This window comes from Vulpes lagopus, chromosome 15 (genome assembly GCF_018345385.1).
Source record: "Vulpes lagopus strain Blue_001 chromosome 15, ASM1834538v1, whole genome shotgun sequence".
NCBI lineage: Eukaryota > Metazoa > Chordata > Mammalia > Carnivora > Canidae > Vulpes > Vulpes lagopus.
Window position 1 is genome coordinate 23785131 of NC_054838.1, and position 26274 is coordinate 23811404.

The 26274-nt window shown below is 47.8% G+C and overlaps 1 protein-coding gene across 3 annotated transcripts in view; it reads right to left on the reverse strand.

The window, feature by feature from the left end:
* Positions 1-874: 874 nt before the first annotated feature.
* CLPB (caseinolytic mitochondrial matrix peptidase chaperone subunit B) overlaps positions 875-26274 on the reverse strand; it is a 144555-nt gene continuing 119155 nt past the window's right edge. Inside the window, exons 8-16 of one of the 3 annotated variants that reach the window (XM_041730410.1) lie at positions 17171-17248; positions 15919-15974; positions 11437-11481; positions 10905-11066; positions 5094-5250; positions 4559-4632; positions 4298-4417; positions 3968-4072; positions 3270-3584 (exon numbers count right to left, since the gene is read on the reverse strand). In XM_041730410.1, coding sequence (XP_041586344.1) covers positions 3336-3584; positions 3968-4072; positions 4298-4417; positions 4559-4632; positions 5094-5250; positions 10905-11066; positions 11437-11481; positions 15919-15974; positions 17171-17248 — 1046 coding nt within the window. In that variant the 3' untranslated portion in view covers positions 3270-3335. Of the gene's footprint in view, positions 3585-3967; positions 4099-4297; positions 4418-4558; positions 4633-5093; positions 5251-10904; positions 11067-11436; positions 11482-15918; positions 15975-17170; positions 17249-26274 lie in introns of all 3 variants that reach the window. The other 2 variants (XM_041730412.1, XM_041730411.1) reach the window with 2 other exon arrangements.

The following is a 26274-nucleotide window of genomic DNA, read 5'->3' on the forward strand; positions in this document are numbered from 1 at the left end:
AAGCATCTGTACCACTCAGGTACCCCTTCCCTAAATTCCTAAAACAATCACTATACATCTTTGAATTTTTCTTTTTGAATAATAAAGGTGTTACATTTTTATTTTCAAGCCCAGTCTTATGCATTCCAGGATACTCAATACAGGATCTGGGTCTTACTTTGCCCCATTTGCTCAGGGTCTAATCCTGACAGGTCCTACTGGCTGGCCATAAGAACATGACAAATATATGTGTGCTCAGTGAAAAAATGATACTGTTCTGACTCACTGTGGAGATTTGTGCTTGCTGCAGGGCCCACCCATCCATCCAAATACCTGGAGCATCTGTCATATGCTGGCAGTCAGGTCCTGTGAATAGGACAGTGAGCTGGACAACTGAGTATCTGCTCTCTGGGTGCTTACATTCTAGTGACAAGGACAGATATAGAACAAACAATGCAGGTGAGCTGAGTACTGCCTAGAATGCTATGGAAGCACAACAAGGGGCCAACATCAATTAGGAGGTATAGCTAAGAATCTGTAGAAGTGATAATCAAGTTCCTCAAAATCTGAGGGCCTACCCTATCTTCTTTTTTCCATTTCCCAAAGGTGGCCATTGGGTTTTCTAATACAGTTATCTGGTCTTGAGTTATATGCCTGCTGCTCCTAGCCACAGCTAACTGAACCAAAGACTGACAACCAGGCATAAGAACTTTATCTAATAGGAATGTTCCATATAGTATGGTCACTAACTGACTGCATTAGAGTTTTTAAGGGAAGTCTGAACACCAAACAGAATGAAAGGAGAAGAAACAGAGATAGCAGAAGAAGAGAAAAAGAATAGTAGAGTATAATAACAGCAGTCACAAATCCTATGGTATTGGATTGGAACTATAGGTTTCAATGTAAACTCATGATTTTTAATAATATACATATAGATACAATGATAAATTCAACAGTGTGTGTTAACAGGAATACACCTATTTCCTAGATCTGTGTGCTGAAAGAGCCTAGAAGTAATGACACTTTAGTAGCAATTAATACACCTAGTGCCCATTCTTGAGTGCAAGGAACCAGAACTACCTGGGAAATTAGCTGATGCCAGGGCTGGAACAGGAAAAATATAAATGAGCTTGGAACATTGTGTGGTGCTAGAGAGTAAGTAAGGGCTAAAAAAATGATGAGGGCAGTGCTGAAACAACACAGAAGTCAACCCGAAGAGTTCCCAGTGGCCAGATCTGGGCCAGTGTGAGCAACAGATAAACTAGTATTAGATTAGAGCCCACAGGATAAAAAAGAAAATCCATCAGTTTATACTGATATAAATAAATTAAAGAATAAATATATGGGAGAAAAGAGATAGTTCTTCCTACAACAGAATACCAATTAATAAATACAGATGAAATAAGTAAATACAAAGTCATCATTAGGCCAACACAGCATTAATACTCATAAGCAAAAACCATCGGTGGATGCTAAAATTGGTACCAAAAGTTTAAGGATAAATAAGACATCTGCATAGCTTAAAAGTATCTTCCCACCAGATTCCTATTAATTCAAAGAGGAAATTAGTAATTTTATACTGGAGAAACCTGACACACACCACCTCAGTCGTGTGATCAAAATTAACATTACCCCTTGCTAGAAGGCACATCATCACTTCTGGAGGAAGTTTTGCCAAAATTGCAGACTCAATCTAATCACGTGAAAACAGGAGACGAACCCAAACTGAGGAACAATCTACAAAATAACGGTCTGGACACTTCAAAAGTGTTAGGGTCATGAAGGGCAAAGAGATGGCGGAACTGTCACAGGCTGAAGGAGACAAAGGAAACATTCAACGAAATGTAACATGGAAAAAAAAAAATGTAACATGGGATCCTGGATTGGACCCTGGACCAGAAAAAGGACATCAGTGGGAAAAATGGCAAAATCTGAATATCTACAGATTAGTTAGTACTGTGTCAATGTTAATTTCCTGCTTTTAATAATTATACTATAACTTTGTAAGATGTTAATACTAAGACATGAGAGGTGAAGGATATGTGGGAACTACTATTTTTGCAACTTTCTGTAAGTCTAAAATTATTTCAAAACAAGTAGTAGTAGTAGTAGTAGTAGCAGTAGTAAAAAGAACAGCAGTCACTGAGGTAGGAAGCAGCAGATAGCTCTTTGAGGGACTGGACAGTGATTGCTGGAGCATTTGCTGGAGCCCATTTCCTGACTTCTGACTGCCTCATACCTACCACTTTGTTGGGGCATTCTTCCATCACCCAAGGGACTTTAATTCCTGCCTCTATTTTCTGCTTCCTAAAAGAGATTAGCTGACACCAAGGAGGGAGCCAAAAAGGCCCTGCAGGTGATGAGCTACTGCTGATGGTACCCAAGGATGCACCAGGCTTTGTTGTGTCCTGCTAAGCTGGGGCTGAAACATGGCTGGTTTGTGGTATGCCCTTGGGGGATGGTGTGCAGAGACCCTCTGCTTAGTGACTAACATGCAGACTGCATGGCCACCTGGAACAACCTGACTTCATTATCACTCTCCCTACAGCTAGCTCCCCAATGTTTGTGTTAGTCTCCTGAAGGAGGTCCTATAGAAGTGAGCTTGCTTGGTCATTTGGTACTATTGTCCAGTCCCAGGCAGAGTAGGGTAGTGACCCACTCAACCTTCCTCCTAGAGGTGCCTTACGCTGGCTTAGTTCCAAAGCTGGAGAAGCATGGTCTGGCCTGATACCAGAATGTGTGGTGAGGGGGAATGGCCACCATATGGCAGTGGAGAGGGGAAGGGTTTAATGGGTCCCTTCTTCTTGGAATTTTTGGGTATGGGCAAGAGGAAGCTACAGCCTACACTGTACAACCTCTGTGCCTGGGCCTCTGTACTCTTTCTCCACAAACTATGCAGACATTCTGGGGACCCATTCCATAAAGGCCAGCAAAGGATGGCAGGTCATAGCCTGGTTCCTGTCTTCTCCCAGGCAGATCTGTTCTTAGCTGTCAAACTTCTGAGCTTCCTGGGACCATGATAAAGTCCCAGAGACTACAGGCCATAGGCATCATGCTGAAGGATAGGACATGGGACCTCCTTCTCCTCCCTGCCTTGAAGGGGGTGAGGAGGCAGCTCCTCTCTTGGAGGCCTGTTAGCAAGTTCTGGACCCAAAACAAAGGGTTTATGGGAGGGCCACATCCCTATTTTTTTGACTTTGAGGCTGAGGTCTTCCAGGGGCTATGAGTAGGTGAAAAGGCCTCAGGCTGGGTGGAGAGGATGAAAAGGGCATGAGGGGAAGATAGGTCAGTTGCCATGCCACAGCCGAGGGGCCTTTATTGGATGTTGAGGGCACATATAGGCAGGTAGGTAGAAGCTAGAGGTTGTGGCACACCTTCTCAGGGTGTAGTGGTGCCCGGATGTCCAGTTTGTGGGTCTTGCTGTCCTTGTCGATGATCTCTAGCCGCAGCTTGGGGGGACGCTTCTCAGCCTGGGGTGAGGGCAGTTCAGGGCTCTTGAGCAGTTGTTTGTCTGAGTCCTCCACAGTGATGCGCAGGGTACAGCCCCCAGGTAGCAGATCTTGTTCATAGGCGGCTGCCAGCTGGTTCACCACACGGCGCTCTACCTGTAGGTGACAGGTGAAATGGTCATCCTTACTGTGGCCTGGGGCTGAAGCCCAGGCTCTGTCACTTACTGCTAGGGCAAGTCAGAAACCTCTGAGCTTTAGTTTCCCCCTCTGCAAAGGGGGGCTAACAACACACAGCTTGCATGACTATGCTAAAGACTCAATGATGTCAGTTTCTGAGGTTCCTAACTCAGTTCCTCACTTCTGGCAGGGGTTCATACTTGGTTATTCTCCAGAATGGGGTTTTACTTTCATCTGGTTTTGGTTCTGAGGGGCATCTGCTCTGAGTATGGACTATTCCAGGCTGGGAGCCTAGGATGGGGCTGGGGCACTAGGGAGGGAGGTGTGGAGGTGCCTTACTTCTCTCTGGCTCCTGTGCTCACCTCATGTTTGATGGAGCGGGCGCCATAGTGCACATTGTAGCCGTCGACCAACACATCTGCCACCTCACGGTCCCAGAGAAGCGTGATGTTGTGCCTTTGCTTGGCCTGAGACAGGTCAGATAGGAGCATACCTGCATGTGGCCCAGTGTTTTCCACCTCTCACCACTCTGGCCTGAGGCCTGGGACTGTGAGTGATTGTGTGCCACCAGGGTCACCCACCCGCACCACTGTGCTCCATGCTTCTAGGCAGCTGATACTCCCAACCCAGTGTTCCCTGATTTCCAGTGGGCTGATGACCCAACCCCGCCCAGGGGAAGTTCCTGCTCTTACTCTCTTGGCCCAGAAGTTCAGCTCCTTGTTGACAAGTTGGATGAGCTCCGAGTGGCAGAAGGGGAGGAAGTAGACAATCTCGTTGATTCTTCCCAGAAACTCATCCCTCCGGAAGTGAGCCTGCAGGGCCAGGTTAGGGGTGGGTGAGCTCTGTGACCCAGAAGGGGTAAAGGGAATTACTAGACCCCAGTGAGGAAGACTAAGGATGGCTAAGGGATCTTCCCACTGGACACTACAGTAGGAAGGACAAAGACCTCTTACTTTCAGGATGGGGCGTATCACATTCTCCTTGAAGTTCTTTGAGATGGTAATCTTGTCATTAATCTGGACATCTCCTGTGGAAAAAGAATCATAAACTGCCTACTCCCACACCTAAGGAGCTCTGGGAATTGTGCCTGCCTCCAGTCCCCATTCATAAAAAGACCTTTTGTCCTGCCCCTGATGGTCTGTGTGATCCTGGTCAGGACCTCAGGCTCTCTAAGCCTCAGCCTAGTCTCCACTTGAATGGAGAGAGCATGGGACTGGGCACTTCCTGAAGCCCTTCCAGTTCTATGTGCTACAAATACAAAGCCTAGGGGTTCCTTAGGGTAGGAGTTGTGTGAGGGAGGGAAGGAGGGGAACAAGAGTCAGGACCAAGACCTGAGTTCTGACTTGGAAGAGGGGTTGGAAGGTTCATTTCTAAATAAAAAGGTGATAGATGTGGCCTCCTGCCTGATATCATCCTTGCCCCTAGGAGATGTGCTGACGGTCTGGGCACTTGCCCAGATGCCCAGACAGCTCAGGCCATGTGCCATACCAAGGTTTTCGGCAATACGGTTATGGCTCATCTCCAAAGCTTCCTGCCTCAGCTGTAGTGCATGCTGTGCAATCTCGTCGCTGGCCACATTGGAGGTCATGATGAAGATGGCGTCCTTGCAGTCAATGGTCTTCCCTTTTCCATCTGTCAGCCGGCCCTGGGAAAGAACAGTGACTGCACAGTCAGAGAGTGTTGAGCCTGGGTACCTCTTCCAGGAGGTCTCCCCAGAACTCCTGGCTCAGAACTGCCGGCTGCTCACTCCTCCTGGTTCTCATTGCCCTGGGCTGTAACCATTCTATCTGCTGAGACTGCCTCCAGTCAAGAGTCAAGACTACATCTCTGTCATCAGTCAGGGTCCCCAGTTCATCTCTGGCACCCGAAAAGTCAGCTGATTAAACAGGCATCCATCCAACACATTCTCTTGGAGGCCAGTCTGGGCCAGGCTCTGTGTTGGGGCACCAGGGCCTCACTGAGCCTTCAACAGGCTCCTTAAAAGAAAGAAAGAAAAAAAGACACTCAAGAAACCAGCAATGACAATTCAGTGAGTTAAGTGTTATAAGGGGAAAGCCCAGGAGTTCAGAGGAGAGTATTTTATAGGGCCACTGTGAAGACTAATATGGTCATGTTGGTTAAAAATCCTTAGTTAGCTAAGCTGTGCAAATGTTCTGAACTGTTATTAGGAGGTGTGTTGCAGGTATGCCATCTCTGCAACTTTAAAGCCATCCTTTTGCCTGACAGAGAGGGACAGAAAATAAGGCTCCTCCTTTAACCAATGTGGGAAGATTCCTTGGAATCTTGAGCTCTTTCTAGAAGTGACACAGATGAAAGAAAGGATCTATAGTGGAGACAGATGCATCAAAGAAAAAGAAAAGGACGGGATCCCTGGGTGGCGCAGCGGTTTGGCGCCTGCCTTTGGCCCAGGGCGCGATCCTGGAGACCCAGGATCGAATCCCACGTCGGGCTCCCGGTGCATGGAGCCTGCTTCTCCCTCTGCCTATGTCTCTGCCTCTATCTCTCTCTCTCTGTATGTGACTATCATAAATAAATAAAATTAAAAAAAAAAAAAAAAAAGGAAAAGAAAAAGAAAAGGAGCAACAGCAGAGAGAAGAGACAGAAGAATGAGAAGTATAGCTGTCTGGGGCCACTCAGTTCCAGGCAAGAAGCTGCATCTACTCAGCAAACAAGTCCATCACTGTATAACAGTACTTTACAGTCCTTTATGATGAAAGCAATGGTCAGGGTCTTGCTGAGCAGAACTGATGGTAGTAACAACAGTGGACACCAACATGGCACTTCTACTTCTACCACCGGAGCCCTGCTGAGTGTTCTCTGTGCATTACTGCACCCCTCCCACAAAGCACAGGGAGCGTGGTTCTGGGGGACAGGTCACTGACCCCAACCTGTCGGCTCCTGCCTGCCTCAACCTCAGCTGGTAACTAGTCCACCTCAAGCATTTCCCTTTCCCTGGTAGTATGGACCTGACTCAGGCTCAGCGCTTGCTTCTAAAGCCAATGGCAGATCAGCCCTGGCCCTCACAGGCAAAAGGGGAAGGAATGTGCATTAACTTGGTACCTACTTTATGCGGGGCATGGTACCTGGTGCTTTTTAGCCTTGCTTTATACTGGCCCTTGGCACAGGCCTCTTAGATTTAATTATTTAATTTAAGGGAGAGACAAATATCCTCAAGCAGACTCCCCACTGAGCACAGAACCCGACACGGAGCTCAACATGGGGCTTGATCCCAAGCCTGAGATCATGATCTGAGCCAAAATCAAGAGTCAGATACTTAACCAACTAAGCCACCCAGGTGCCCCTCAGGCCTCTTAGAAAGTGTTAACTCCAAGGGGATCAATTCAGAAGGGGATCAAATCAGAACCTGTGGTCCAGGTTCTGATTACTTTCCACAACCCTACGCTGGAGTGGGAAGAAAGGAAGGCAAGGGTGCAAGTGGATGTTCTTGAGCTTTCGCCACTGGCTTTCCTGATTATGAGTTACGTGTGTGTGTGTGTGTGTGTGTGTGTGTGTGTGTGTTACACGTCCAAATGTGTGCATATGACACTCTTTGCAGAGTTCATCCCTGAGGACTGAGTACACATCCTGCTATAGTGGCCAGAACAATAACTAGGCAATTTCATTCCAGCATCAAAGCCCTGCTTTTAACTGAGCCTGAGAATGGGTCTCAGGTAGGTGAGGGGAGCAGATACAGTATATGACTAACCCAAAGGATGACTTTCACAGTGCTCATGTCTCCTCCTCTTCAGAGTCCTTGGCAGTAGAGATGTATCTCAAAGAAGGAGCTGCCACTGTTCCACGTCCCAGCAGTAACTGGGAGGGTGTGAATGTTACCCAACCCAGAGTTATAGGAGCTGCTTTCCCACTGCTTCCATACTTAAAGGGAGGCGCAGAGGTAGGCTCCCCAGGGGCTAGTGTCCTCCTGGGACTTCTGCCCTGCACAGCAGGCTCTGAAGTCATTAGTTCCACTTGGTGAGAGCATGAGGGCTCCTGCTTCTCTGGGACCAGGCTTGGGAGAACAGGGCTGGGTGGGAATGGGGGGCTTCCTTCATGTCCTCAGACTGGATCTGGTGCCCTGACAACTCCTGGCATTGCAACTTATCCTAGTGCAGCATGTACCACAGTACACTGGAGGGCTTTTTGCTGCTGGTCTCCCCCACTCATTCATGAACACTGAGGCAGAGACTGTGTTGTGTCCTCTCGCCCCACACTGAACCACATTCCCTCTCTGCCTTTCCTGATATATTGGTCACAAGCCTCTGTGTTAGTTCTCTCTTCTTCTCTGCATACTATATACCCCCTACTTGAGAGATCTCAGCCTTCCCTATCTGTGCTGATGCATTCCTGAATCTCTGCCTCTAGTCCAGATCAGTCCTATGCTATAGACTGCTCCAACTGATGGCTGGCCTCTTGGACACCTCTACCTAGTCTGTCCCTTAGGTATCTCATTTTCAGCCATTTTCAAATCTCAGTTCCTCATCTTCCTCGCCAGTTTGCTGCTTGTCCTCCTTGTCCGCCTCAGCTGATGGTGACAGCGGCCATCTAGTCACCCAGGCCAGAAATCCTATAGCTGGCTACCCCCAACCCCTCCATCTCCCCTCATGTTCAATCACTGAGCCCTGCAAGGTCGGCCTCTGGGGAGTTCTGGCCAGCCTGTAGCCCTGCTTTAGAGTAGCCATCTAGCCTGGATACTTCAACAGCCTTCTTGCTGCTGCCCCTCTTCTTTCCAGTCCATTCTCTCACTGCTGCCTACAGTATCTTTATAAAGTGAGCGTCTGGTCATGTTTCTTTCTTGCTCGAAATCTTTATTTTATTATTATTTAAATAAGAACTTTTTTTTTAAGATTTTATTTATTTACTCACGAGAGACAGAGAGAGGCAGAGACACAGGCAGACACAAGCAGGCTCCCTGTGGGAAGCCTCATGCAGGACTCGATCTCAGGACCCTGGGATCACGCTCTGAGCCGAAGGTAGATGCCCAACCACTGAGCCACCCAGGCGTCCCCTTGTTCGAAGTCTTTAAAGACTCCTACAATCTAACAAGTAAACCCACACTCCTTTGCCTGGGGTCATAACCGGCCCCTGCTCACCTTACCCACTCACCTCTACTGTTCTGCTCTTACTTCCCTTTTGCAGTCGAGTGGTACTGAGCAGCTAGAGCTCCCTGGACAGACCAGGATGCCTTGTCTGCACAGTGGGTCTGCTGCCAGCCCTTCTCCACTCTGCCCTCCTCCAATAAGGAGGTTCATCTAGAACCTCCTTATTTATCCTTGGAAGGTATGCTGAATTACTGTTGAATTAAGTTACTCAACAGAGCATTTCCCTTGACTTTGTGGGCTCTGGGAATGGTTGGAATAGGTAATACAAGGTCTTGGTCCATAAGAAGCCTATAAGCATAAATCTGGCTAAGTAATCTTGGATGGTAGCTTTGGTCAATGGAACGAAGGGCATAAACTTCAGAAATGGCAGTAGGCTGGTGGGGGCTAGAGGAAGGAATTATGACTCCCAAAAGGTAAGCCAGTGGAAGGACAGCAGTAGGGGAAGCGGGGGCGGGTGTGTGTGGGGGGAGGGCTAATATATAGAGGCGGTAACAAGTTTAAGATGGTACTTGTGTTTCTCAGTCAAAGCTGCCTTCACTCTTTCTGGGCCAAGGAGGCCATGAGAAGCTCCTTTGCAGAGATGTCAGAAGCTGCAGTGCCCATACTCTTTGAGCTAAGCCCTCCATTCCTGTGAAGGCTTCCCTGCAGACCTATCTCTCTCTTCTGGCTATAGCTGCGTGGTAGTTATTACTGAAGCTGCAGGCTCTGAATTGGACTGCCTGGGCTCCAAGCCTGGACTCTCTCTTCCCAGCTGCATGCCCATAGGCCACTCACTTCTCTCATTTTACTTCAGTTTCCATCTCTTACACAGAGGCAATAATAATAACCATCCTCACAGGCTGGGAGGATTCGATGAATTTATATGAGTGAATGTTTTAGAACAGTGCTTGGCACATAAAGTCAAAAATATCAACTATTATCATGTCTCCTTTCCACCCATCTACTAGGTAGGGAGCTCCCAGAGAGCAGGACTGGGTCTGGTCTATAGCTGTATACTTGAATTCCAACAAGAGACTGGAACAAGATGGAAAGTCTCAGAGCACTGGTATCGGTAACCGAATCTATGACCTTTGAGGGCCCCACCTTCATTCCTCAGTGGCTAGTCTGGGAACAGGGAACAGCTAGGGGGCTAGGAAGACAGCAATAAAACTGGGGCAGGGACAAGGATGCTGGGCCAGGTGGGGAAGGGGATGGGTAGTTGTGGGGATATTGGATCTGAGTCTTCCTGGCTTGGTACCTGGTGTGCTACTTGGTCCAGGAGGAGTCCCTTCTTACTAAACCTCATTGAGCACACTCGCAACATGGGAAGCAAAAACCCTTCCTATTGTCACAGGGCTGGATGAGGCTAAGTGGAAAGGTAGGCTGGACTCCATCTGGACATGTGTTGGCTAGAATAGCTCCTGTGTGGGAGCAGAAGAGAAGCCTTGTATCCAGTTCTGCAGGGCCCCTGAGAAAGTCAACCCCTCCTATGATCCTAAGTCTCTGTCCTCTGCTTGAAGTAAGGAGTGTACAGAGAGGGAGAACTGGGGCTCTGGAATCAAATGTATCTGTGGCCCAAACGGGGTTCCTCTGCACAGCTGCTCCATGCCATGGGCAAGACATTTACAACCTCTCTGAACCTCAGTTTCTTCTGTAAAAAATGAAGACAGTTTCTATTCTGCCTATCTATTGTGATGGTTAGCAGTGACAACTTTAGAACAAGCCTAGTACCCAGAATGTGCTGATAAAGAAGGGAGTTCTTCTCATTTAGAGCTCACCCCATCAGAAGGAGGCTGTCTAGTTTGTGTCGAGCCTAGAGCTCCTTGGAAAAGAAGGGCTCCATGAGCCAGAAAGGTTCTTGAAGCTTATCTTCAAGTCTCCTTGTTTGTCAAGGCACTTATGCACAGAGATGGAGCAGAGTGGGAACTAAAAATTCAGGTCTGTCCTGGCACTTCTGCTCCATGTCTCTCTAGAAGGTAGCCTGGGCAACCACGAAATTTCAATTCTTGGGTAGTGCTGGTCTGCCCTCGAGGGCCCATCCTGGGCGCTGGTCCAGAAAGGGGACAAAACCACATCTGCTAAGTGACTGAACATACACATGTGGAAATAGCAAGCGGAGGAGGGATCAGACAAGGCCTCTGGGCCCTTGATTCTTATTGTTCACAGTGCCCCAATACCTCCAGGTATCCCCTACTCCATCCCAGCCCAAAGTGACTTTCACCTCATCAAACAGCTGCAGCATGATGGTGAGCACATCTGGATGGGCCTTGTCCACCTCATCAAAGAGCACCACAGCGTTGGGGCACTGCTTCAGCTTCTTGGTCAGCTGGCCACCCTCTTCATGGCCAATATAGCCTGGTGGGGACCCAATAAACTTGGCCACCTGGAAGAAGGAAGGGAACATATTGGGAAGGCCTTTCTATACCTTTTAGCTTTTCATATGGGCATGCACAGGAAAATGGCTTCATTCATTAAGACTGCCTGTATCCACAAGGATAGTCGGACTTTCTTTTGGGGTGATAAGAATGCTGCCATGGGAGAGCCTAGAGATCTTCTCTCTGTTTATTTCTTAGAGCAAGTCCTATGTAAAATAGACCAGTGATCCTCTTGCACACGTATGCCCCCAAAGGACAAATCCCAAGGCTGCTGGAATTATCTCAGGTCCAAATGACAAGGAACAAAAAAATATCCAGGCAGAATCATGTTGATTGACAGGCCCTCCAAATCACACTTCACCAGGGACTCTCACTTACCTCATGCCGCTCCTGGAACTCAGACATGTCCAGCCTGATGAAGCCCTGTGTGGAAACAAGAAGGAGTCTATTTGGGAGACAGGAAGGTAGAGGGAAGGGTTAAGGAAGAGGGCATCTCAAATATCCCCTAGGCTTTCAGACCACTCCAACACAAAATCCTCTATCCCATTCTCATGTATTTTTTGGCTTCTTGCTTCCTTTTCTGTCTATTCATCTCCAACGTGACTCCCTCATTCCCTACCTTAATAAACCCAAGTCATGTCCCTGCTCTTCTAAGTCTGGCTCAGCAGGTCTCTTTTTTTCAGGCTTCTACTAGTCTGACCTAGAAGTGATCTTTTGGGAACTGCCCTTTGGAGTAAGGTTCAACCATGATTAGCCCCAGGGGAAGGGTATGCGTGCGTACATGTAGTATGGCGTTTGTGAGTTAGCATAGGCAGAGTGCCTACTCTTTTTCATGATGAATTTAGGGATTTATATTCACAGGTTCCCTGTCCCTCCACCCAGACCAGGGTTCCCCCAGGCTCCTCTCCCACTAGCACATGCTTCCACCTCAGAAAGTACACTCAATGAATACCCTTCTTCTGAGAGCTGAGGATGACAGGCTGCCAAGACCCTAGAGGGAGGTAGCTATCTATGTCTGAAATCCAGGCTATGTTCTAGATGGCTGCTGGTCAGAAATGTAGTTTTTCTGTGTTCTGTCACTCTATCCCTGAGGTACGGGGCAGCAAAAGAGCTCTGGCAGGGGCCTGGCTTCCAGTCCCAGTTTGGTCACAGTCTGTGTGGCACCAAGCAAGATGCCTCCCCTTTTGGAGCTGCAGTTTCTTCCTACGTAACACAGGCCCTTGTTTCCTCTCCCAGCCTCACGAAGAGCCTGAGGACAGCACCTAATCCAAGAGGTAGATAAAGGCTTGGAGAAGTATTAAGGCCATGTGGAGGTGATTACTGCTATGAGAGAACATGGGAGCATCAGCCAGCAAGCATTTTCAGAGGGCCCTAGGCAGCTCAGCCAAGACAAACAAAAGCTTGAGGAAGAACAAGAGGATGGACATGAGGAAGCTAGGAGTTCTTCCCAGGGGGAGCAATGCACTAGAAGCCACAGATGGGTACCTAATGAAAATAGCTAACAGGCCCTGGATGCTTACTAAGTGCCTGGCAATGTTCTAAACAAGCTATACAGAGCTCAGAACATGTATAAGTCTGTGAGTTAAGTATTATTATCATTCCTACCTTCCAGGTAAGAAAACTGAATCACAGATTAAAGTAACTTGCCCAAGGTCACTCAGGTTTGAGAATTTAGCTCCAGGTCTGTCCTCTTAGCCACTAAAACTCTACTGCCTCATACTTCCTGCTCTGTCAATCAGTTCTTGGCAGTCTTCATCTGTAAGTTCTGCACTTTGTGTACAGATGTCAACTGTCCCAGGATACCAGAAGTATAGACTAATGCTCACTTATGTCAAGTGATGTGGGTTCTCATCCTAGATCTTTGCTGATCTGTTAAGTAACTCAACAAAATTTCATAGCTTTTTTTGGCTGGAACACTTTTGGTTTCACATAATCTTAGCTTAGAGTTATCTAGAAAAGAGTCAACAATTATAATAATATACAACATGTACTGATTACTTACTATGTGCTAATGGTATGTAGCAGTTTACATTATCTCATTTAATCTTCATAATAATCAAATGAGATAGGCACCATAATTGAACCCATTTTACAGTTGAGAAAACTGATGTGAACAGATATCCCAGCTAACTGCAGAGTAGTTTAGAGCTGGAGTTTGAACCCAGGTATGTGGACTCAGACCCTTGCTTCTGATCCCTTTGTCATAGTACCACTATAACTGCCATCTTCAGGGCTCTACCACCCTACCTCAGGATAAGATCACAGAGCACCATTAAGGTACTTTTTCAAGAATTATTAACCTTAATAATGGAAGTTAACAAAACCGCTCAATTTGGGAGAAAGAGTAGAGGCTAATGAGAGAAAAAAATAAGCCAAAGATCCGATAAAGAAATTATACAAATGTGCTAATGAGACCTTGTGAGGTAACCACGTCCAGAGGTCTATCAGTGGCTTTTTACAAATAAGGAAACTAAGGATCACAGAGCCAGAACTTAAATTCAAGCCACTGACTTCCTGGCCAGTGTACATTTCATTTAGCCAGCCATACTCTACTGTTCCTGTGACATAACACTTCCTATACATCATTTCTTGGGTCCTGCTGGCATCAAGTACAGTGCAGGACTCTCAGGTTTTTGAAGGCAGGTCTCACACTTGCCTGTTACAAGGCCAGAAAATGTCTATGCTAAACACAGACTCTGCCCACAGGGCTTGTACAAGCAGGGGTTATATAGAGGTACCACCTAGGGTTTAAAAATTAAACACACAGATGGTTGTACTGGGCTTCTCATGCCTCTCATCTCCCTATTTGACATGGGAACCAATTGACAAGTTTACAATCTAGCCTTCTACTGCAGCTAGGGATAATAGTATTGAGAGGACAGTTGAGACTGGATTCTGATTTCATCTCTTCTCCTCACAAGTGACCCTGGATGGGCCCCTACGTGTTATAGGGTCTCAGTCTTCTCATCTGAAAAGTGGATCTAATTTAGCATCTGTGCAATCTTTCTCATGGGATCGAACAAGACAGTCAATGAGGTGGTACCATGGAAAGTACACGGTGATAAATAAACATGAGATCAGGGCTCAGGCACTTACTTAAGGGTGCTAGAGCCTGAGGTCACTGTGACTCATAGTGTCTCACTGCATGCTCACAACATTAGACACAGGACTGAACAGCTTCACTTTGAGGCAAGAGAGCTGGAACCTGGAGGGGTCAAGTAACCCGCCTAAGGCCAGTAGGAAGTAGAACTAGAGCCTGTGCTGAGGAATGGCTGGCTCCAGGGTCTTGCCCACCCAGCCCCCTGCTCCTGAAGGGTGATGGTGTATTGCAGGATACCATCATCATGCTTTCAGGGGCCCCTGCATTGGTGTTAGTCTGCCCCTAGTTCAGATGCGCTCACTAAAAATGATGTGCATCATCAGTCTCTAAGCAAGCCCCGTCTCCTTTCTACACCAGCAAGTCAGCCAATGCTTTCTTTCTTCCACTGTGTATGAAGACATATTAAGACAGCTTGGATAAGGAGATTATAATTTGTAATTAAATATTAACCTTTCTGACAGTATTAAAATTAAACCACTCAGAATTCTTCATCCCTAATCAGGTGGTTCCTGCCCGTAACTGTATCTTCCCTAATAGTCTTGCTAGTTTATAGCTCTTTCCAGAGTGCTAATTGTTTCAATCGCTGCCAACCTGATGAATTGTCTTAAAAATGCTATTTCAGTTGCAGCATATTAGCATGCCATGTGCTGCTTCTTGCCTACTGCCTGTCAAGTGGGTCTGCTCTGGGTTTGGTTGAGGCAGAGCATAGCTATTGGCAGAGCCAGGGAAGCTTAGGAGCTTTTAGTCAGTTATTAGGGAGAAGGGTGCCAGGGATGTGGCCCAGGAGGATACAACCTGAGTGACCTACCTTGTTTCTACGGCTTTCAGGTCCTCAAGGAGGAGACAAAGGGACAGTGAGGCCAGAAGCAGGATGGAAGGTGGTTAGGACTCAGCTGCTGGGGCAGTTTTGGCTACCAGAGGCTTGAGTAATTCCTCACTGTCTCAGCTAGGGAGGCTTTCCACAGAAATTAGGCAAGAGCATCTGGGGTCAGAAGCAACCTCAGATTTTGGGCAGGAGTACCTCAGCCTCCACAGGGGAAGGCTGGTAGAAAGAACGTTTGGCTTTAGCAGAAATGTTTCTGCAATCTTCAAGGATGGCTCTGACACTTCTCTCTGTATGACAACATTTCTAGTTAGCATAGAAAGTCAAACTAAGTAGGCCTTGAAACCCAAGTCTAAATAAATATGGGTTAGGGACAGGCTTCTCGTCTCTCTTGTGGTTGAGTCCAAAGGCTCCGAGTCATGGGGAAAAGGGGACTGTGACCACCCCACAGCTTAAGGCATAAGATATCAGGCATAAAAGCTCATATACAATGGAGAGAAGCAATACGGCATCTTTTCATTCCATTTGTTTTCTCCTACAGGCCCCAAGACTCTTTAGCATGGCCTTGATGTACTAGATAGTACTAGTATGTTTCTAAAGCTGTTTCCCTTTCTAGCCTGAGTTCCTCAAAGTACATGCCTGAAAATGCATGGATGAATCTCAGGGGGTTCTTCCAAATGCCCCGGAAGTCAGGCAGGGCAAGGATTATTTTCCTGTTTCATAGATGAATAAAAGGAGGTGCAGGAGGTTGGATAATTTGCCCAAATTCCTGGAACAACTGGTGGCCAGTCTGGGGCCAGACTGAGGCCTGCTTTCTGGGCCAGGGTCCATCTTTTTGATTCACTATTATCCGATTCAGGAGCCTAGAATTTTGGGGTCTAGCAGTAGTGGTGAGGTCTCCATGGCCTGCACACCAGGCCTAGATCCCAACCCTTACCTTTTTGGCATCTTTGTGCATATATTTGGCTGTCTGCTTTGCCAGCTCTGTCTTTCCTAATAAGAAGGAAGGTAGAGGTATTGGGTTAGAACCAAATGACTGTCTTCTAGAATGAAAGAATATTAGAAATGCATGGACATTTGAAATAACGTATTTTATAGATGGGAACACTGAGGCTCAGGGAGGGTCGGTGACTCTCCCAGTCACTGGGAGGGAGAATCAAAGGTGGAGCTGGAACCAGAATCCAAGTCTGGATTGCATCTTGATTTTTCTGTGGATGGAGATTGAGACTTTTTCTCTATAGCAGCATTTTAAAAGCGGGAGGTGGACTCTTATAATCCAGAGCCAATTTGTCCTTTGAAGCCCAGTGCAAACTTGCCTCTCACAGGAGCACCCTGACTTCTTGGTTACTGCACTGCATTTCTTTAGACACCTGTGGTCTTGCCAACCAAACAAAGGCTGAGGGAATAAAGAACACCTTTTCTTGGCCTCATAGCCTTTCTTCGTAACATAAAGAAAGAATGACAATACCAATGTGGTGGCTTTGAAGGGCCATTTGGTATGATGGCCAAACTGTTGGAAGTCACTGTCTAACATAGGAAATCAAGCTCTACAATATCATGGTGAGATGACAGTAACCTACATCTGGGGGAGTGCTAGGCCCATGAAGATGCTAACAGGGGAAAATGAGACAACAAATGCATGAAACTCCCGATCAGGGCAATGGTGGGAGGTGGTGGTGCAAGTTTGGGGGTGAGGGTGGAGAGTGAGGGGATAAGAATGCCTCAGATTATCCAGCCCAACAGGCTAGAAAAACACCCAATCCATTTGACTGAAACCAATTTTGCTAAGCATCCCCACTGTGTTGGCCATTAAGGGCTTACTTTAGCTTCCTAGAAGGTTATGTCCCAAGCTATACTAAATAAAGTTGGTATGCTGGGAAGCAGAGGTGGTTCAACTGTTCCCAAAGGGTAGCCTCTGGGGATGCACAGTGGCCAGATCAGGGCTATCAGACCCCAAAGGGGCCTGGTCACCCAGGTGAATTAGGCCCTAAATCACAGCTTCCAGAGGGAGGGGGATAATTCTAGCTATTTCTAATGTGACAGACAATCCTCTTGCTGGCTCTTTAATTTGGAGGCAGTTGTTTTCAGAGCTTTCAGAGTTGTATAGAAGTAGGTTGTGTGACCCTGACCCATAGCAGCTGAGGCTCCCCCAGCTCTCCTTCCCCACTTGCCAATATGCTCCCAGTTACCTATTCCAGATGATCCCAAAAAGAGGAAGACCAGAGGGTGTTCTTCGTCATACCAGCCATTCTCCTTCCTCCGGATCGCTAGGGCCAAACACACAAGATGGGGTGGGGGTGGGGGGGGGGACAGGGAGGGAGGCAGATAAATCAATGACACAAAAGGCAGGATAATTATCACTAAGTATACAATATGTTTTACTGCTCTGCGCCCACTCAAAGTCCTCACTACCATTAGTGCTGCCTAATCTGATTAGCTGGCAAGGCCCCTAGAGACACCTAATCAGGTTAGCATGGATTTGGAAAGCTGCCCAGAGCAGATTTCGGATAAAGTTTTCCAGGATGAGCACTCAGCGTTGCCAGGGAAACTGAAAGGCGGGTGGATGGTGAATGGAGGTGAAGGGGGTAGGGGGGTGGTGAAGGAGAATTCGAGAGGAACTTTAAGCTCTCAGATGGCTGGTTATCCATCTACTCACCACTGGTGGGAGACTAAGCCTGCTTCCTATGCAAATGGAAGATACAGAAGCCCATGGCAGGCCCTGAGGTATCTGGGGTGTGAGCTCTGGACTCTTTCCCACTTGGGGAAACCAAGATCTAGTTCACTGTCTGGAAGTGTAGCCAAATGTACTTTCTGGAATCCAGTCAATGGTAGTGTGGAGCTCAGGGCACAGATGGATGAACCACTTGGTTATCACTGCCACTAACCATGGCCTCTAGTGGGGGAAGAGTGGTGGGGGAGTGGGACAGATACGTACTAGGTTCCCTGAGAGTTCAGCACTGCGAGCATGAGACCTGACCTCTCCTTTTCAGGAGGAAGTATATAATCAAGGGCTGTAACCATTCAAGGTGAGGAAATTATTATTATTTTTATTATTGTTGTTGTTATTTTTAAGGATTCTATTTATTTATTCATGAGAGACACACAGAGAGAGGCAGAGACATAGGCAGAGGGAGAAGCAGGCTACCTGCAGGGAACCTGATGCGGGACTCAATCCCAGGACCCTGGGATCACAACCTGAGCCAAAGGTAGACGCTCAACCACTGAGCCACCCTGGCACCCTTTAAGGTGAGGAAATTAAATGCCTAACTACAGAGTGGGAGAATCAGGCTCAGAAGCATCACTCAAGTAGAAGAGCAGGGGGCGAAATGAGGCAGAACTATTATATGAAGAATCATTTATTGAACATGCTATCTGCTAGGCACAACTGGAAAAACTGTCAACATTTTTGATTACTCAAGACCTACACAAACAACCTGAGAGGAAAAGTATTATCTTGAATTCTATTATATTGAACAGGAAACTGAGGCAAGAGATAAAGAGACTTGCCTAAGTCTCTATGTCATACAACTAGCAGATCACTAGTTGACTGGTAGAGATGATAGAGTCTCTTCTCTCTCTAAACATTCCTTTTTTTTGCTCACATATGGCTGCTTTAAAAAGTGAAGTATTAATTTGTGTTGCATCAACGAGAACATGGCAATCAGAAGCAGGAAGGGGACAGAGTACTGTGCAATGTCAGGATTGGTCTACAGCTAGAACTGCATGTATGATCTGGTTCTCAGAGTGTCGGGGGAGATTAACAAAGGGATATATGTCAGAAGACAAGACCAGGAAAACAAGTCAACTGAGAAAGAACTGATGGTCTTAGAGAAGTGTCTGCCAGTTCTGGGGTACAAAGATCCTAAATGCTATATTGTATGGTACAATCTGTATGGCTGGGTTTCAGAGAAGTAGCTCTGGAGGTCAGGGGAGGCTTTCTGGAAGAAGTGGGATTGATGAAGGATCATGGAGGCCAGGAAGATCTGGATGGGCAACGGTAGCCAGCATGACACAGGTGAAGAGACAGGAAATGAATAGGAGTAGTTGTGGGTGGGGTCAGATGAGGTTTCAAATACCTGCTTTAGGACTTCAGGTCTGTGCTGCGGCCTTTCTCACCTCAATCTTGAATGCTGTTACCTAAAGATCCTAGTTTTGGCCTCAGTGGGAACAGATGGAAGTGTAACCTCTTGGGAGACACCTCTTGAGAATCCTGAGAGGGGCCTGAGAAAACACTCAAATCCAGCTTCTTCCTTGGGAAAGGTCCCAGATCATCACTAAACTAGCTGAACCAGGCTTGGCTCTCAGAGGAACCCACTGGCCTCCCAGGTACCTGAAAGCTGGGGATGATGATGGGTAGTCCAAGCCTGGCTGAGACGGACTGAGAGAAACAGTGCCCTGAGAGAAATAAGAACCTGTGGGTGGGGTTTTGGGGGAGGCAGAGATATCAATGGCAAAGGCTAGACTTCTGTGGACACTAGGTGTGGATGTGTGTTGGGGCAGGGGTGAGAGAAGGGTCATCTGAAAGGAGTCACATTCTTCCAAAAGGTGAGTGAACTGAGAATGTAGGTTGGAAAGAAGCTGAGCATAAAGTGGGCTCAGGCTTCACAGAATATTTAGGGGAGGCAGGAGTACCCAAGCATCACTCAGACAGGTGGCCTGGGGAAAGTTGAGTTCCTTAGGTTTCAGATACCTGAGGTTCTGATCCTGATTTCTCTTTCAGGAAAGCTTCCCAGGTATTGAGAGCTACACATTGCTGGGCTATGCAGTTCAAAAACACCATGGAGAAGGTGGAATTGGATTATGCCCGGGGCCATCTTTCCCCCTTCTTTTCTAATAATGCACCTGGGAAAGAGCTCTTTATAATGCCAGGCAGACTCCACCGCACAGCTGTCCCTGGCCAATTCTGCCAGACCCGGGGCATGAGTCTGGGGTGGGTTTGGTCTGGCCCCTGTGAAACAGGCGAAATGCCAACTATTAAACAATTACAACTCTGGATATTTCTAATAATATCTGAAGAGAAAAACGACCAAGCAGATGGGGTCCGACAGAATGAGAAATGGAAGCAGCTAGGCCAGACTGAGGGAGGCGGGCCCCAGGCTGTGTGGCTGGCAGGGTGGCTGATGGCCACGGCTGGGGGCCTTGAGGGTTTCTGCCAGGCTCCAGCACAGACCCCGTGGGCCACTGGACACGGGGCCAGAGGTGCTAATGTTCTCACTGTGGATCATCAAACCCAGCAACTTACCCTGTTCGCACCTTTCAGTCTATCAAAAACCTCGTAACTTCACTTGAGCCTCATTATGAATCTACAAAGCAGGCAGGGCAGGGAATCTAGGTCCCCTTTTTAAAAAAAGTTTACTTTTTAGTAATCTCTACACCCAATGTGGGGCTCAAACTCACAACCCTATCAAGAGTCATACGCTCTTCCAACCAAGCAAGATAGGTGCCCCTTGATTCCCCTTCTTATAGATGAGGAGATATGTGCAGAGAAGTTAGGTAACCTGCTCAAAGTTACACAGGTAAATAAATGAAGGCCCTGGGCTTTACCCCCAGAGTTCATGCTAACTCTTAAGCTTGAACTTGTGCTTCAGGAGTTTAAAGAAAGGAGTAGGCTCTTGCTGGCCACAGCATCTCCCATACCCTAGCCTCACCCAGAAAACAGTCTTTTGGTAGCATTTTAATCTGGCTCATTCAACTTTGATACACGGCCTCAGGAGCCCCTGTCCTCTGTCTCCTGACCACTGCTCTCTAGGCTTGGGATGGTATCAGGGTGCCCTGAGCAGGCATCTCAGCACTTTCCCTGGCTGGTCCCATCTCTGCAAGCTCCAACAGGCTTGGCTGCCTCTCCACAGGCTTGGCTAGCACCCGTGCCTCCTTGCTGTGTTCTTCCCTTAGCAGAATGGCTTCTCCTGGCTATGCCCACCACTACTGGGCCATCTTAAAACTCACATGCAGCAACCTTTTTGATTAACTCCACCACTCCACCTCTATGCCATTAAGTCCTTATATCCTATATTCTACAGAATATTCTATATTTTCTGGTACACTTCCATCTACACGGTAGTAGGGTAGACAGCATAGGAGTTATGGCATCTAGTTTGGAGTCCTGGCTCTGCCACTTTCTAGATGACTGGCTTTGAATAAAACACTTATTCCTGTAAAACCTTGGTTTCTTCAGCTATAAAATGGGAATGGTCAGACACATGCTAAGCCAGCCCACACGTAGATGAAATGAGTCCAGCGTTATAAAGGCACTTTGTATTGAGTGGAATAATCAGAAAAGTATAAATCACAATAGTCACAGTAGTAGTGGCAGTGGTAGTGGTGTGCTACAGATACCTCTTGCATCCTTGTGCTAGTCCTGGGCAGTAGGTATTATCTCTATTTTACAGAAGAGGAGACTGGGGCTCAATGAGGGGCAGTGCAAGAGGTTTCATCCACTTGTGCCCTTGTGTCCTGGAAGAGGGTGTGCTCTATGGTATGTCATCTGTGGGAGCAGATGCTAGCAGCTCCATTTCCTGAGGGGACCTTGGGACTAGCCCAGAGGTAGTATAATGCTTGCTGACTCAATGAATTAATTGTTGGTCTTTCTGGAATCCAAGGAGGAAAACACAGATACTTCAATTTCCATCTTACGGAGAAGAAGAGTGAGGCCTAGACCTAAGTCTCTTTATGCTCCCAGTGATCACTACTACTCTTGGGTGAAGAAGGTTTCCTCTTTCCTCTTCATCCCTCTCCAGGAACCTTCTCCATCTGTGCAGCACACAAGCTCTGGGCCAAGTGCTGGGCACCTACAAAGATGCCTAAAGTGAGGTCTGTGCTGTTTAGGTGTGCACTGCTCTGCAAACTGGCTTCCAAATGGGATGGGAGCACTGGGAGGAGTGTGGGAAGAGCCATCATGCCCAACTGACATCTGCACCAGGAAGCTGAGGGGGCATGGCCAGGCAGTACGAATGTGATGGGAGATTCCAGAGAGACCCATCATTTGCAAAACCAAAGGGAGAGGAGATAGCTGCTGCCTCCTCCCACCCTAGGCCTTCTTCCAGCTCTAGGTTCTGGGGCCATCTGGGTGGGCTGACTCCTTCCTGGATTATTTTTAGCCTAATCTGAAACAGCCCTTCAGAGGAACTCTTGTGGTTGAGTCACCTGAACATCTCTTAGCAATCTCCTGTCTACTGTTTGTAGGTTTGAGGGGCACAGCGAGTGCTCAAGAAGTGCTTGCTAGTAGAGTGGGTGTTGACTGGAGCCTCAGGGTGGGAGGATGAGTTGAGAACAGTTCTCAGTCTCTAAGAATCGGTGTTTATGAAGGAAAAGCATTGCTACTGAGTGGTTAATGTATAAAAAATGCAAAGGATAGTTTTCGCTGAACACCACTCACTCTGGGTGTGTGTGTGTTGGGGTAGGAATCACTGGAAGAGCACCACCCTTCCTGGAGGCGGTTGGGATGAGAATCTATGTTAAGGAGAAGCTGAATGTCAAGATGGGCTGCAGGCTTCATTCACTTGAGTTTAGCAATCTTTTACACACCTGTGTGCCCAACCCTGGGGAAAAGCTGAACAAGAAGTATTTTGACCTTTGGAGAGAGACGTTCAAAGAGATGCCCTGTGGTATGTGGAGTGATAACAGGTGTCCACAGGAAGCCCCAAGAATGGGCCCTCGTGGAGGGCTAAAAAAGGCTTTCTGGAGAAGGCCTGGGTCTTGAGTGTCTCACTTAAGTGTCTCAGCAGGCTAGGGCAAGGGCAGGGTGGTCTGGACAATAAGGACATCTGAAGTGGTATGGGGTGGAGGTGGGACTGCAAGCAGTTTTCTAAAGTAATCACCTCATATCATGACTCAGGGATGGCCTGGATGTATTTCTCAGCTCAGGAACAGGACTCTAAGGCGGAGAGTAGGGGAGGGGTGTGGAGGTGGCCCACAAAGGTGCAGGGCTTGGGCAATTACATTTTTGGACTGTCAAAAAGGGAAGTAAAGCACGAGATAGTCCACTGTGTGTCACATGGCTGATGCTGAGATTCTGAATTTGAGCCAGACCTCAGCACAGAAGATCAGTTGCGATGGCAGAGCTTTCCTGAGGGAATTCGTGGGCATCAGAGTCAAGTGGAAGCAGGTGCAATGGTTGGTGATAAGCATCTGGTTAGAGAGCTGCAGGGAAGCTTCTAGGTGTGCAGGCTAAACCCACAGCAGGACTGGGGAATGGCCTGTCCACTTGAGGGGTCAAAGGTCAGATACTATGAGTGTTACTATTTCAAAATACTCCTGTTTCTAATATGCTTGTGAGCTACTAGAGGGCAAGCTTATAGCTATTCTTTTTTCCTCAAAGCACAGAGATGGCCAAGGGGCCCAGCCAAATTAATTCAACAAACTGCATTACTGAGCTACTTCAAGCAGAGTACTATGCCAGGAACTGGAAAAACTAAAATGATTCAGTCACGGTCTCTGCTCTCAGAAGTCTACAGTCTGTTGCTCCTGAACTGAGTTAGGCTAAGTAAAAACAGCCAGAGCTGTGGGAGATGGGCAGGGCTAGGGTGGGGTCAGGAAAGGGCCAGAAGGAAAGGAATTCCAAGCAGAGAGGGCAGCAGGGCAGCATCAACAAGTGCAAGCAGATCAACACAGCGTGTCCAGGGAAGCAGAAGCGAGTGGTAGCCAGGTGTATGTGCAGGGGCGGGAAGGGGGGCAGGGGGGGGCAGCAGTGAGCCGTGTATACTGGGCTACAGCAGCAAGAGCCACTCAAGGATTTTAAACAGGGGAGTTCTTACATTTTACAGAGCTCACTCCAGCTGGGGAGGAGAAGTGATGCCAGGAGAAGGAAAGGAGACAGGGAGACCAAGAAGGAGGCCACTCAAGATTCAAATGGCAGATCCTGAGGTTCTGAGCAAGGGCAGTGGTATAGCGTAAGGCTAAGTTTGAGACCCATTTAAGAGGCAGAATGCTAGAACCTGGTATGTGATGGGCGGTAAGGGGTGAGGGAGAGGGAGGAGCCCAGGAATTATCTAAGTTTTTATTTAGGAGACTACTGAATGGTGGTGCCTTTACTGAGATAGGAGAACAGGAGGTGGGCAAGTTGGGAGGAAGAGAATGGGAGTCTAGCCCTGAATGTACTGAATAGACTGCTGGTTGCTTTTCTGAGGAGAATGGTGGGACAGAGAGGCTCTGAGCTCCCAGGAGGTCTGCCCATCAGGCTAGGCATCCTCCCCCTCCCATGACCAAGAGTAGCTCTGGATTCTGGAAGGAGAGTCTCACTTTCAATGCCAAGGCTCCGGCTTGTGGTAAGTAGGCTGGCTTTGCTTTGGCTCTGGTGACCCTAGAAGACCAGAGAGGCCATGGGGGCCTAAGCTAAGGGGTTGGTACTTTATCTCCTCCATTTGTAAGGCGGTAACTGTGCGCCAGCCTTGCTAGAAGCCCTGCAGCTGGGGATCACACTGATAAATTCACTGTATTACTTTGCACAAATCAATATCCCAGCACTTACCAGGGGTTGATGTGACCGAAATTGGTTTCAGCCAATTCGTGTGGGTAATAAATGGCCATTTATCAAATCAATTCATTCTGCGGCACTTCTCTGGCTGCCCATCCTCATGGTACCCCTGGGGTGCCAGGCTCCACCCAGCCAGTCCCTAGCATATATCTGATGCTAGCCTAGAGGATCCAAAGAGACCCAGCCTATCCCTCTGGATCCACTTCTCTCTCCTGTACCTCCTTCAGTCTGGAGACCTTGAAGCACTGGCTGCTGCTTGCCTACCACAAATTCTGACCCAGAGAGTACCTCATGCTCCACCTGGGTTGGTAGGTGAATATTATCGGATCATTATCAATGTGATCACTGGCCACAGGCTTCTTAGCTAGCAGGGGATATAATTACCACACAAATGGAGGAGATACACCAACCCCACAGCTCAGGCCCTAATACCTGTCTTTCCTAAGGTCCCTAGAGACACAGCAGGGTCAGGTCAACCTACATAACACACGAAAAGGTGTAGGGATAAGGCAGGGTTTGGGTAAAAGAATGGCGCTTTGGGTAGAGGAAGGCTCTCAGGGAAGACTTTCTGACAGCTCCTCAGAGGTGGGCAGCTGAATCATTTATTCCTGCTCTGGGCTAACAACAAGGAGAGGCTAAATGGGTGGTACTTTAGAGGCTGGTGTAGGATCAGAGGAAGAGGCTAGACTGGGGCTAGTCCTGGTTTGAAGGCAGTAACTATGGGCCTGATCTAAAGAACATGTCCAGCCCTAGATGGTAAACATACTGAGCATGTGCTATATAGTGAGATAGTCATGGATTTGGCACCTCAGTTCACAGGTGAGGAAACTGATGCTCAAAGAGGCCGAGTGAGTATGAATCATACAGTTGATAAGTGGGAGACACACTATCTGACCATGTTGGTCTAATTCTCTCCATCCCAACATCCTCCTCCCCATTCCCTTCAACTTCTGGGAGTTTCAGATCTAATGGGCTTGAGAAGTCAGGGAGAGGTAGGAGGTCAAAGAGGAGCAGCCTGGGAAAGGGCCATGTAAGAAGCAGAGGGAAAACACTAGGATGGCAGCTGCAGTGCTGGTCCACGTGAACAGACACTCCAGCAGAAGATGCTTTCTTAGCTCTCCACCAGGTAATAACATCTCTCCCATAGGCAACTCCTTTCTTCAACCCTCAGGAGCTCCCAGGGTCTCTTTTCCCTCCAATTCAGCCCTTGGCACACGGTTCTTGTGTGTGCCTGCAGGCAGCCTCTGACCTCTAGCCAGTAGAGCAGCTCTGGCCTGCGGGCTCCTTTTAACTGCTGCTGAGGTCAGGACCCTGATGGGGGGGCTCATGACCACTGCCCGAGTCCCACTGGTGTGTGAGAATGATGGAGATCAGGCTGGGCTCATTGTGCTGCAGGGGTGGCTGCCTTCTCTACTCTAATTGGTATCCTAGGGTTGAAGAGCCACTCCAGAATGTCCCACAGAGGCACTGTATTGTGATACAGCCCGATGTCTCCTTTTATCGGTGAGCCTCTACCACGTGCTGTCTTTGGTTGGACTGGAACACATCTGGTGGGACCAGATGCTTGCAGAGAAAGGGTAAGCAACATGAATAGGACTGAGACACTGTAGGGCAGAGGTTTTCAAACTTGAGCTAAGCAGCACAATCACCCGCAGAGTGTTAAAACAGACTGCTGGGTCCTACCCCAGAGTTTCCAATTCCATAGGTTTGGGGTGAGGCCTGAGATCTGCAAATCTAACAAGGCCCCAGAGAATGCTGATGCTGCTGGTCCAGAGACCATGCTTTGAGAACCATTGCCTTGGGGGATATTTGTTTAAGTTG